The sequence below is a fragment of the Myodes glareolus genome, chromosome 16 (assembly GCF_982192425.1).
Source record: "Myodes glareolus chromosome 16, mMyoGla1.1, whole genome shotgun sequence".
Taxonomy (NCBI): domain Eukaryota; kingdom Metazoa; phylum Chordata; class Mammalia; order Rodentia; family Cricetidae; genus Myodes; species Myodes glareolus.
The window spans coordinates 47,923,244-47,936,760 of NC_142041.1; the positions used below are offsets into that span (position 1 = coordinate 47,923,244).

A 13,517-nucleotide genomic window follows, 5' to 3' on the forward strand; every position below is an offset into this window, starting at 1 on the left:
CAACCTGCCTGGGAGGTGAAGCCAGGATGATCCCCCAGGGGCTTGCTGACCAGTAAGTCTAACTGGAATGGAGAACATCGAGCCTTGCTGAGAGACACTGCTTCAAAAGGTAGGGTGGAGAGCACAGAGAAATACAAATTTAAAGATGGAGTTCTCTAAATTTTAATCAAAGCTAGGTACTTAAGAAGACAAATATATTGATCTGCTGGATGTATTATCTAGACTAATATATTTACATGGAAAAAAGCAAAATATTCTTTACTAAGTAATAACAGTATGTATCAAAATATTTTTTGCTGTGTGATTTGCCCACTGATTTAGTGGAGAATGTGGTGAATGTGAATGAAAAGTAGCAGCAGTTGTCGAAGGATGACAACGCAGAGAGGCGGTGTTATCCTGTCTTCCACCATTTCATTCCCAGCCATACTCATTCCTTTGTCTGAATACATATTCCCCTTAAGAAAAATAGCAGGCTCTAGAACACATGAACTCAATTCCATGGCGTTTGCTATATCCCAGTGCATTCAGTTGGGAAAACAAAACTCAAACTGATGTAGTAGCGAAGCCCATGTTTCTCAAACAAACAAACAAACAAACAAAATGACTTCATTCTTGGCCCAAGTAGAAGTCCGACTCATTGTTCAAAGTTGTCACGGTTTCTAACATCCTGACAAAAGAAGGGTGTCTCGTCCCCTCTGCAAGGGCTGTCAATCATTTGTTGCCGGGCCTGAAGTGGCTTCCCACAGACCCCAGGAATACTGAGTCAGCTTTTAGCCGGGCTTTGACGCGGTTCGCCGCCTCCTCCCGGAGGCCACGCCCAGCCGAGGGCGCCCAGCGTGACCGCCACGCCTCCGCTCGCGATTTTGCGTTCGCGCGGGTGTCTTGGCCCTCGGCGCGGCCCGTCCCTGGGCGCCTGCGGCGGACTGAGGGCTGACGTGTCTGCCGTTTCCCTGTGTCGGTGCGAGCGGGACGGCGATGGCGGACGCCTGGGAGGAGATCCGGCGGCTGGCGGCTGACTTCCAGCGGGCGCAGTTTGCGGAGGCCGCGCAGAGGTGCTGGTCCCCTCCGGTCTGGAGCCGGCTTAGGCCCGGGACGCTGCCCCACTCGGCTCCGGCCGCCGGGCGTCAGCGGGACCCCGGGGACCGGCTGCTGTGGCTGCCGGTAGAGGCGCTCGCAGCCCGGCCTTGACCCCAGGGCGGTGCGCAGCAAGTAGCCTGACCCTCCTTAAATCCCTTCTTATCTGCGGGTGCAGATCTAAGCCGCCATCTGTCAGTTTTAGGGACTCCCGGCCCCTGACTTTTCTGTACTCCATGGATCCTTCGGAGGAGTGACCAGACCACCCCGACTCCGCGTCCAGGATTACAGATCGCATGTATAATGCGAACAGATTTTTTTTTTGCTCCTTGTAAACGTGTTCTTGTAGTATTTTATTACTACAGCACCTACAGACATATTCATTCACACACCAAACAAGCAACAACAAACCCCAAGAAAACAAAATCTAGGACACGATAAACTGTGTGAGTAACTGACAGTAGTGACTGGTTTTGCTAAGTCAGATGACCTGTATGTACACCATCTGTGCCAGTAAGACCAACATGCTGTGCTTTTTGGAAAAGTTCGTTCCATCTGAAAACCAAAGGCATAGCTGGTGTTTTATTTCTTACCTTGTATGTCCACAGTTTTGATAGTTGAAGACCGGACTAGAAGAGAACACTGTTAGAATCATAGTACAATGATGTGTCTGGATTAAGTAAATAATTCAAGTGAATGCAAAGTGACTTACTCTTCAGGTTTCCTTTTTAAATTACTTAATGTCATTGTACTGATAAAGGACAGATTTTGTAATGTAGAAGTTGCTCAGAATTTTGCATTCAAACCCTTTTTTGTGGGTTTGAATATCAGCCGCACTCTTAAACTTCTGGTTTCTCGCAGGTTGTCAGAGCGGAACTGCATTGAGATTGTGAATAAACTGATCTCTCAGAAACAGCTAGACGTAGTCCATACTCTTGATGGGAAGGAATACATCACTCCAGCCCAGATCAGCAAAGAGATGAAAGCGGAACTCCATGTCCGTGGGGGTAAGTAATTCCTTGGTATTGTAGATGTATTTCTTTTTACTGGATGTTTGGGAAATACATTAGAATTATAAGTAAATAATCATATGGAGGTTATAGGGCATTCTCCTCAATTATTCCTTTTTCCCCCCACCTTGTGTTGGGAATCAAACTTGGGCACATGCTAGCAAATGCTGCCGCTCAGCCGAGACCCTTCCCAGCTGGTAACTCAGTCAGCCTTCCTAGGTTCTTGCAAACATGATCTTGATTATTGCCATTTAACGAATACCATGGTTTTGTTGCATTGAATTAAATGTACTCTATTTGTAGGATTTTTCTTTTCATACTAATTTACATCATGAACCAGGGGTGGGCATCTAGCTGTCAACTGTTTCTGAGAAATAGAGATTTCATAAGATTGTAAGTTCTCAGATATTAATGCTGCATTCCTTAAAAACTTTGTAAATCTATAAACTATGATCTGAGGTCCATCATATTATATGAAATGCAGTTACTGCCAGCAGACACAAAATACTGTTTTCGTTGTATTTTTAAAATTTGAACTATGACTTAAGCAGATTGAGCACAGTTGGATTTCAACCAAACCAACTCTTCATTGGATACTATTAGGATGTAGCCTTGGTGTTTTGTTTCCTGTCTTCCTGCAATGGTGCTAATAAAATACAAGCTGTGATTTGGAATGTTTACCACATTCTCTCTTGCTGGTAGATAAACACCCACTTTCCAATTTCAAGGAATGGCTCTTTCATCTTAAATTATTGCAGATTTTTCCATTGATCATTTTAGATGAACTGAATTGTGTGGGGAAGGGAATGGCTCTCCTAGGTTTGTCCACCTTGTCTCGGTTGATGTTCATATTTGTATCTGATATGATAAAAACATCTTTGAAACAGTATTGCCTATGGTTTTAACCATAAAGATTGATCAACTAGTAATTTATATCTCAATGCATCAGTTATTGTGCTCCAAAGCCCTTTGTAGAAGGACTTGGACTGATCAACACTGTATCTGTTAGAATTATGCTGTTTGGCTATTCTTCTAAGTAATTTAAATGCCTGTCTTTTGTTCAAAGGTCGAGTAAACATTGTTGACTTACAACAGGTAAATGTGTAAAACTTTTGCTTTGATTTCTTAAGTTTCTTAATATCTAATGTTATGGGTTTGCTTGGTTCCTCTCTAAGTATTCACTAGTGTTAGTGTTGTGTGGTGTGATATTTGTGAAGACATAGTTGTGAAACCTCGGCTGATGCCTTGAATTGATTTACTAAATTTTAGTTTTTGGGTTTTGTTTTTCTTTTTCATTCTTTTTTGTTTTTTTTTGTTTTTTTGTTTTTGTTTTGTTTTTGTTTTTTGAGGCTGGGTTTCTCTACATAACAGCCCTAGCTGTCCTGGAACTAGCTAGCTCTTATAGACCAGGCTGGCCTGGAACTCACAGAGATCCACTTGCCTCTGCCTCCCAAGCACTGGGATTGATGGTGTGCTCCACTACTGCCCAGCTTCATTCTTGTTTGAATACATTTTTTTACAGAAAAAACTCAATAGTTATTACATTATAAAATTGTAATGTTTGTGTAATTTTGGGTGAAACATTTAGGGTTTCATATTTATATATTTTAGTATATAGAGAGTAATAGAGAAATAGTTTAAAAAGGAAAGAAAAATATTTTTAAAATATTAAAAAATATGTATGATCAAGGTAATCCAGATACTAGAAAATTTTATATAAAATGATGTGTTTTATGGTTTTTTTTCACTGCTTAATACAAGTTTTCCTGGAAAAAATTAATTCATCAGAATTCAAAAGTAAATAAATAAGCAATGGGAATTCCTTCCCTCCCTCCCTCCTCCTTCTTCTCTCTTTATTTTTTCTTTCTCTCTCTCTCTCTCCCTCTCTCTCCCCCCCCCCTTCTTTAATTAGCAGTGTTTGTCTTATCCTGTGACCTTGCCTTACCTAGAACTGTCTATGTAGACAACACCAGCCTTGAACTTGTGACTGCCCTTCCACATGTTAAGATTATAAGTGTTTGTCACTATACTTAGCTATCAATGTTTTAAAGCAATTCAAAATTCATCTAAGAATGAGTATAAAAGTATAACCCTTAATGTATAATCTTAAATTTAATAAGAAGTGCAAACTTTATATAATTTCTGTCTAATTCTAGGTTATTAATGTGGACCTGACTCATATTGAAAGTAGAATCAGTGACATTATTAAATCAGAGAAACATGTCCAAATCGTATTGGGTCAACTGATAGACGAGTAAGTATAATGCTGAGAGGCATGCCTTTAAGTTCAGGCCAGTGATGGGCAGTTAGGCTTTTTGTTTAAGCTCATGTAATAGAATATAAAAATCATCTTATTATAAAAATCATTCCATTTGAAAAGTAAGTGCTAGTTATGGGGAATGCATTTTCATAAATAGTCTAAATCTTGATCTTTTTCTTATTAAGGCAATATAAAAACATAGCTTTCATTACTTGTCATGAATTAACTGAACTCAAAGCAAAATGTGTTCTAAAAATATTAAAGTAGAATGACTATAAAATTTCTATTGGCAAAAGAAAACAAAATGCCGTTTGATTAACCATACATTTAATTGCATCCATGAGCAAAGAATTAGCTTTAGAATCTGAACAGTGAGTGATGTCCATTTGCATTCTGTTCATTACTCCAAGGAAAGCATGACGGGAAAATGCAGAAGGAAAACACTCTTAAGTTTTTAAAAACCTTTTCTTCAATATTAGGAACTATCTGGATCGGTTATCAGAAGAGGTAAATGATAAATTGCAAGAAAGTGGTCAAGTAACGATCTCAGAGCTGTGTAAAACCTATGACCTTCCTGGGGATTTTCTGACACAGGTATTTTCTCCCTAATAGTGTAAAGAATGTTAAAGAGTGGGGAATGGGATCAGGTGGTTTCACATAAGGTACAGTGGATACCTCTCACAGCCATGGATTTCGTATGTCCCATCTATGTCTCTAGAGAGAGTTGTTGAAAACAATTGCAATTATCCCACGCCCCAAGCCCCAAGACACCTAAGAGTAGTTAGTGAATACATTCTAGGACTGTCTTGATGCCATAGGAGGGCGTGTACCACACGTGCGTGGATTTGCCTAGTGCTTATAATATCCACTGTAGAAACTAACCAGGATAAATGCTGCTTTTCTATAATCGCTAAATATTATAATGTAGAGGGGGCAACGATAAGAGCTGCTACTGAATGCTTTGCAGTGAAAAGCACTTCCAGCAAAGGATTTTCTTATGAAAATGTCATAGAACCATTCTTTTCTTGCCATCAGTTTTCCTCCTCTACCTGACATGACAGAGAAATAAGTCTCTCACATAGTCTCTAACTTTAGGTCTTGGTGTTGATACTAAATTCAGATACCATGACCGTAGTGTAATAATGGTGTTACCTAAAAACTGAAGCAATGTGTTTGTAGTTTGTTATCTTATAATTATAGATGCTGGTGTGATACAGTGTTCAACAGAACTAGATTTGAATTTGAATTGATGCCACTTCTTAGTTAACCAGACATTAAGAAAATGTTTTGCTCTGTATGGTGTCTCAAATATCATATCTTTTGAGAAGGAATAACTGTGTCTTTTCATAAGCATCAATGAGATATCTAATGAACTTAGATATCTAAGTTAGCACAAAGGTGGCACTCTAGAAAGAGTATTTTGTTTTTAGTTTATTGAAACAATGAAACAACCGAATCTCATTTTAACTGTTGTCTTAGTTACTGTTCTATTGCTTTGATTAGACTCCATGACCAAAGCAACTAGAAGCATTTAGTTGGGGACTTACTTAACAGTTTCAGAGGGTTAGTCCAAAATCATTGTGACAGGAAGCTTGGCAACAGGCAGACATGAGACTGAGAGCTTACTCATGATCCAAAGATAGCCAGTTGGAAAGACAGAGATCCTGGCCTGGCATGGACTCTTGGATTCAAAGCCCACCCACAGGAATACACCTCCTCCAACAAGGCCACACCTCCTAATCCTTTCCAAATAGTTCCTTTAACTGGAGACCAAGCATTCAAGTATATGAGCCTATAGAGGTCAGGGGGTGCCTTTTCATTCAAACCTCCACAACGACCTTTCATCTTTAGAAAATCTGACTTGAGAAAGTTACCAAACCATAAGTACGTGAAACTAATTTCTAGTATAGATCTGTTCACCCATATTAATAGAATAAACTTTCCTGGTGGTATTTAAAATACAATTTAGAGATGATGGATGTTTAACAAAGCACTTTAGGGGTCTAAGTCCTATTTTTACCTGAGAAACTATAAATCATAGAAAACTTAAAATCACGTTAAACTTAAAGAAATAAAAGGCTCAGACCAAATGATTTTCTGTGCAACTGTACTTCTGGGTACTTCAGAGTTTTCATGTTTTCCCTCATTGTAAAACTATTAAGCAAACCAACGAATGCATCTGCTTTGGGGGGAATATGAAATATGTCCAGACCTATTTTATATGTACTTGTACACATGTGGTATAGCTGAGAAGAAATAAGTTTGAAAACCATCAAGAAACCAGAAGTCTGACAGTTTAAATATGGAAAAAAAAATCTTACTACTATTGGAGAATATCATCTTTCAGATCTTACAATTCCCTTAGTTGCAAAATCTTGGCATGACATTTACTCCTGTTAGTGTCCAAAGGTCCAAGCAGAGGCTTCTCTGAGACCCATCTTCTTATTTGAATGTTGAAAATGATTTATATCTAGAAAACTGGCTAATCAATTATTTTTATTTTCCATTGGAAATAAGTATTTTAAGCAAGGGCTATTATTACAGTTAATCCTTGACCAGTTAACTAATAATAATAATTGCTATTAGTGTAGCTAACCATCTAACCATTTGGTATGTTTCTGGTGTCTGCTGTGAGACAGTGAAGCTTTCTAGATACTGTTAATTCATCATTTTAGTTTATGTATGATATAGTTTACACAGCTGAAATTTCTGTCACAGCACACAGCATAAATTGAGTAGGACTACACAAATACGTACTTTAATTTTGTTATTGCAAATTAATAAAAATTGATGCCTTATTCCCAGGCACTAACTCAGCGACTTGGTCGAATTATCAATGGCCACATTGACCTTGACAACAGAGGGGTGATTTTCACTGAGGCCTTTGTGGCTCGTCATAAAGCACGCATCCGTGGGCTCTTCAGTGCTATCACCCGGTAAGCGTGTTTTAAGTATGTGTGTGTGTGTATGTATATGTGTATGTATGAATGTATGTATGTATATATATATGTGTGTGTGTGTGTATGTGTATGGATATAATTATATTCTTCTTGAATACGATTTGCATCTTTTATCGAGTAGTTGAATCTTTTTAAAACAAAATTTCATTAAATATCCCAGTGTATGAAGTAGGTAGAAGGAGAGTTCTGAAATGGTACTGTAAAGCCTCCAGGGTCCCCAGACCCGCAATCACATTCTGTTTTTGGGGCGTGCCGCTCTCAGACAAAAGCCTGCCTATAAACCTAGCAAGCGCGCTCCGCTAGCTCTCTTTTCGCCTGGCTCCTGTGTCCAGACGAATCGTTTGGATTCTGGTGTAAGCTGTTGTAAGTCTTACTTCTGTTTATTAAAGATGTATATTTTGTATCAAAATAGTCTGGGGACTTCTTTACCAATCGCCCTGCAGCTTCAGGCGATGTCTCCACTCACATCGCTTTCCTCTCCCTGCTCCTACAACTTTTGTACTTTTACAGAAAACAGTGTTAAAATCTGATGCTAACATCACTATATAAAAAATCAGCCAGAAATCATGCAAATGGGAGAATTTGAGTCCAATGCTCTATTACATAGGAGCCATATGATGGCACATAGGTCAGTAACCTAGCTTACTTGGAGTTTAGGTGGGACTGTTTTTAGGATCCTTTATGCTAAAAGTCCACGATTTTAATGAATAGCAATATTCCTTTAGAAAGGTACTTTTCTAAACTAAGAGTCTGTAAAGTGTTCAGGTTTATGTAAATATAGAATTCAGAAAGCCTACATTCTTGGCTGTTGCCTCACCTGTCACATAGTTTCTGTTGAGTAGGTTTGCGCTTCCGTCAGTCTTGAGATGTCACTGCACCTCTGAGTGGCATATTCCTCTCTGTTGACTGAGGCTTCTGTCCTGCCTGGTTCCTGCAATTGTTAAGTCCCAAAGAAATCACACAGAGGTCTATACTAACGATAAACTGATTGGCCCTTTAGCTCAGCCTTCTTATTAACTCTTATAACATATCAACACATTATTCTTATCTATATTAGCCACATGGCTCAGTACCTTTTTCAGCAGGCAATCACATCTTCCTTCTGTGGTTGGGACAGGACTGGGGAGTAATGGACTTCCTCCCTCCCAGAATTCTCCTGTTCTCATTGACCTGCCTCTACTTCCTGTCTGGTTGTCCCACCTATACTTCCTGCCTGATTACTGGACAATCAGCATTTATTTAAAACATAATTGGCAGAATATAGACAATTGTCCCTCACCACCACTCTGTCTAATGCCCTGCTCATTCTTTCCTTTTAAGGTCTCTTAAGACTGATGTCTGTATTCACTGCCCATATTCTTACCCTCTGTCACTTCTCAAGCCATATGTCCGGTTTCTGCCATTTATATTGTCAATATCACTAATCTGATGTCTATTTGCTATCCTTATTTTACTTGTCTTTGCATCAGCTTTTAATAACAGACATTCCTTTTAAATAGGGCAGCTGTAGTGATTTCTTTTTCATCGTTTGACACACAGTATGTATGTGTTGAGTATTGAACACATGCAAGGCACAAGGAGTACAAAGGACTTTGCGGTTTCAAGGGGAAGCTTATTCAGTTGGAACAATGTTCTTTCTTTTTCATTCTTAAATAATCTGGAATTTATAAGTAAACTATTAGAAGTTTTTGTATGACCAGTATAGAAGTTGCTCAAATTTTCCCACAAATATTTTAGTCTGTATTTCCTACAAAAGAACATTTTCCTATATAATATAACCTAGAAGTCATAGTCCGAAAACTAACATTGATATATACACCCATCTAGTATTCAAACTCATATTGGTATACTGATTGCTTCAGCACTATCTTTTCTGCCCCTTCAGGATCAGTTTAGAATCATGTGTTTCACTTAATTGTTATAGTCTTTGGTCACCTTTAATATGGAACACTTGTTTGGTCTTTTTCTAACTTTTCTGATTTTGATATTTAGAAGGACACATGTTAAGTTCTCATATCCGCTGTTTGTACCTAATGTCATTATTAAGTTGCTCATCATTGACAGGAATTCACAGTAATACTCAATAAATACATACTGTTGTCAAATGATGAAAAAGAAATCACTACAGCTGCCCTATTTAAAAGGAATGTCTGTTGTTAAATGCTGATGCAAAGACAAGTAAAATAATAAATATAAGAGAAGGTTGTGCTAATTACCTTAACATAAACAGAGATGACACACTTCATAGTAATTTGGGAGTTTGAGAAAATTTAGGATCAAACAGTTTAATAAAACAAATTGATCCATATGAAATTTTGTCAAATCATTTCATCAAAACTCTCCAAACACAGAACTTTAAGTATTTCATTCATTTATAGATAAGTATTTCTATTTTACCAAGTGTTTTCAAGAATTTAAAAGAAAAAATATTATGGTATTATAAATAATCAGTTTGTAAATGTATTAAGATTAAGATTACTGAATATACACTTGAAATTGAGTAGATGTTAATTATATATAAATCATATTGTGCTAAAATAGTTTAGAAAACATTACAATAAATACAGATAAGTAAAAATAGCATATTAAAATTGATTTCTGCTAAACACTTTTGTCTAGAAATATTCCAGATACATTTAAGTACACATATTATCTCACTTTTCTTGAAAAACAGAATCATATGATGCTCCCTTGAGTGTTCTCAGGTAAAAAGAGGGAAACCACAGTAAGTAAAATGGTGCTCATCCATGCTCACATGTCTGTGAGTTCTGTGTCATGCATGTAGCCATATACTGAAAATACTTGGGAAAAAAATTAGATATGCACTAAACTTTTCAGACAGTGTATTGCATTAGAAAATAAGGACATCTAGAACTGGTTATAGCACAAGTTATAGGGAAGTCCCACAGCATTGTACATTGAGAGGTGTGAGCATCCTTGAATTTCAGTCTGCTGCACAGTGAGTGACAAGGGCAAGCCCAGCATCACAAAAAGGAAAATGCTGCTGGAATCATAATAGAAGTTGATATGGGTTCTGAATAGACTCATTCTTGCTATCTGGGCGGCACAAGCCTGATCAGGTATTTAAGAGTTGATATAACTTTGCCATCATCTTTTTCTTTAAATTAATTGATGTTTTCTTTTAATAATCTTCAATTTGTTGGGGGTTTTTTAGTCATATACAGTTCTATAGTGAATTAGTCTCAATTTTTTTTCTTTTAATTTCTCATAAAGGCCTACAGCAGTGAATTCTTTGATTTCAAAATATGGATTTCAGGAACAGCTCCTTTACTGTGAGTTTTATTTCAATTTGTTTTATTTGGGTTGTGGATGTAACTCAGTAATATAGTGTTTTTTGAGAATACATGAGTACCTGGTTTTCATTTCCAATGATGAGAAAGAGAAAGTTTCAGACAGTTCTCTTCAAGGGCATCCATTCAATGACCCAAGGACTTCCCTGTGGGCTCTACGTCTTACGAGTTCCATGAGCCCCAGTAGCACCTCTGTAGGCTCTACTGTAGGTGTAGAGCATCCAGGGTATAGCACTGCTGTATGACTGTTGATGAAACCAAGTCATTGATTTTCTCTTTTTCTTCTTTTTCTAAAGTTTATTATGTCTTTTATTTTTGGACATTATAACATAACCATGTCATTTCTTACATCCCTTTCTTTGCTTCTATCTTCCAATACATCCCTTCTTGTTCTCATCCAAAGGCATGACCTCTTTTCTCATGATGGTTATTGTTGGTGGTGGTGGTAGTGGTGGTGATGGTGGTGGTGATAGTAGTGGTGTATGTGGATATATATGACTTTTTTATTGGATAACTAATTGGTGTGCTGGTCCCTGGGGAAGACGTTCTCCTGCACTCAGCATTTCTAAGTTGCCTATAGTTCTGTGTGTTAAGGTTGAGGCCTCCTGGGGCCTTTTTCTCCCCTCCACATTAGCATGTCTGTTGTTATTAGCAGCCATGTTGGTGAGATTTTGACATTCCTGGGAGATGTAAATTCCCCATTGCTCTGATTCCTGTAATCTTTCCACCCTCTCTTTCACAGTGGTCCCTGAGCCTTAGGTGCAAGAGTTGGATTATTTTTATATATATTAGTCTTTGGTCACCTTTAATATGGATCCATTGTGACTGGACTCCACAACTCTGCATTTTGATTGGTTGTGGTTTTCTGTAATGATCTCAGTGTGCGACAGAAAGAAGTTTCCTTGAAAGTGGATGAGAACTGCACTGTGGGAATAAGGACAGATACTTATAATGATGTTAGAGATTATGCTTATTTAGTTAAGTGGTGTTTGTTGGTTCTTCTCCAAGGTCCACGACTCCACCCACCTCAGGCACCATTACCATATGAGGCATGATTTCCCTCTTATTGAGCATGCCTAAAGTCCAGTTAGCTTGCAGATTGGCCCTATACTTAGGAGGATGGTAGTGGTGATAAAAAAATTTGTGTCCAATGTGTATTGAGTGTTTGTGATAATTCCAGCTAAGGGTAGCATTTTACTTGAATACTGCACCTTTATGAGATGGGTATTGTTATTGTCCCCATTTCTCTAATAAGAAAATAAAGGTACTAAGGAAATTATTTGCCCAGTGTTTTATAGTTAGTAGATGGCAGAGTTGAAGTTTGTCTTTGACCACTGGAGCCCCAGAATCCGTCATCGGAGCTGCGGCATTTTACCTCTGCATTAGGAACGGTTGATGCCCTGCTTCAATTAAACAGAAATGCAGTGACAATAGAGAGTGACCACACTGCTGAATCTAATATGTCCTGGTGTTTGGTTCTTCTAGTTATTCGAAAATTGAATGTATAATGCTAGAGATTAATCATTGTCTATTAAAGTATAAATCAAATTATACTTTTATATCAAAGTATTAAGTAAATGATGGGGTGATGATTTTTAATCAAGTTTTTAAGTTAACATGCAAAATAATGGGTTTTCTTATAGCATTTTCATACGTATATGTCATGTTTTGTCTTTCATCTCCATTTCTGTAACTCCCTCTTACTGGTTCCCCCCTCCCTGAAAGAGTTCCCTCTCTTTTGTTTTAATGTCGCATGCATTGCATTATGCCCTCTTTCCCAACCCTTCCCACTCTCTTACAATGCTTCCTTCTCTTCAATGGCCTCCATTTCTGACAAAGATGTTAAATTTTTCTCAAGATTATTCAATGTGTAAATATTATCTGGTTTGAGTTACACTGGTTTCTAAATTTTTCCTGAGTTACAGGCTGAGTATTCTCATAAAATAAATACTAGGGATGTTTTTTAAATGTAATTTCATATATGGTATTTAAATTGTAATACATCTTAAAGAAGCATCACGTTTAGGGAGACTGATTGTAAAGTATTGGCCTTCAAAGCCGTCTCCCCGTTCTGATCTGTGTGTATTGTGTGTTTGCTTTAGCTGTGCTTGAGGAACTCGTTGGCACTGGACGTCTACGAGGCACTGTGGTTGGCGGCCGACAGGATAAAGCAGTGTTTATCCCTGACATTTATTCCAAGACCCAGAGTGCTTGGGTGGATTCCTTTTTCAGGCAAAATGGCTACCTAGGTAACTATTTTTTTTCTTTTCTTTGAAACTAAAATTTCTTGCTAACACTGAACTCTTCAAAGAAGGCATTCTCCAGAGTCCACATGCATTTTCCTGTGGTTGACTAGGTAGATTGTCATGGTTCCCTTTGACTGCAAAAGTGTCACTTTCAGTTCTGTGGGGCTTAGGAACTGAAATTAATTCCATTATCACTGAAATTTAAAAAATGCCAAAAGATGGTATTGACAGTTACTAACCTTCAGTTTGTATAAAGGTGTTGTAAAATTTGAGTGTTTAAACCCCAAAAGCAATTACTGTGCTTAATGTAGTGTGCTTATTCTTTCAAGTTACTTCATGTTAGAAATATGCACTGACTGGTCTTTGCAGTGCTTGCTTGTACCAGTTATCTACTGCTCAGAAGCAGTTACTCTGACGTGTGCTCCCGAGGTCCTGCCCTCGTCTCTGTAAAGTAAACTGGCTGATTGAAAGCAGAGGCCACGTCCTCTGCTGAGTGCAGACCTGATCAAGCTGCACAGTGGGGCACGTTCTCCTAGGTATGAAGAACAGTTTGAATGTATACTCTAGTATGGATCACTCGATCTCCGATAATGTGCATACGGTTTCTTCAACCCCAGCCGTAAGCTAGAACTTTATTATTATTTTTCTTAATAACT

At 38.1% G+C, this 13,517-nt stretch overlaps 1 protein-coding gene across 2 annotated transcripts in view; it reads left to right on the top strand.

The window, feature by feature from the left end:
- Positions 1–899: 899 nt before the first annotated feature.
- Ufl1 (UFM1 specific ligase 1) overlaps positions 900–13,517 on the top strand; it is a 28,815-nt gene continuing 16,197 nt past the window's right edge. The window contains exons 1-8 of one of the 2 annotated variants that reach the window (XM_048419995.3): positions 900–1,052; positions 1,936–2,081; positions 3,151–3,179; positions 4,241–4,338; positions 4,824–4,938; positions 7,150–7,280; positions 10,539–10,597; positions 12,718–12,864. In XM_048419995.3, coding sequence (XP_048275952.2) covers positions 976–1,052; positions 1,936–2,081; positions 3,151–3,179; positions 4,241–4,338; positions 4,824–4,938; positions 7,150–7,280; positions 10,539–10,597; positions 12,718–12,864 — 802 coding nt within the window. In that variant the 5' untranslated portion in view covers positions 900–975. Of the gene's footprint in view, positions 1,053–1,216; positions 1,519–1,935; positions 2,082–3,150; positions 3,180–4,240; positions 4,339–4,823; positions 4,939–7,149; positions 7,281–10,538; positions 10,598–12,717; positions 12,865–13,517 lie in introns of those variants that run through there. The other variant, XM_085677280.2, reaches the window with a different exon arrangement.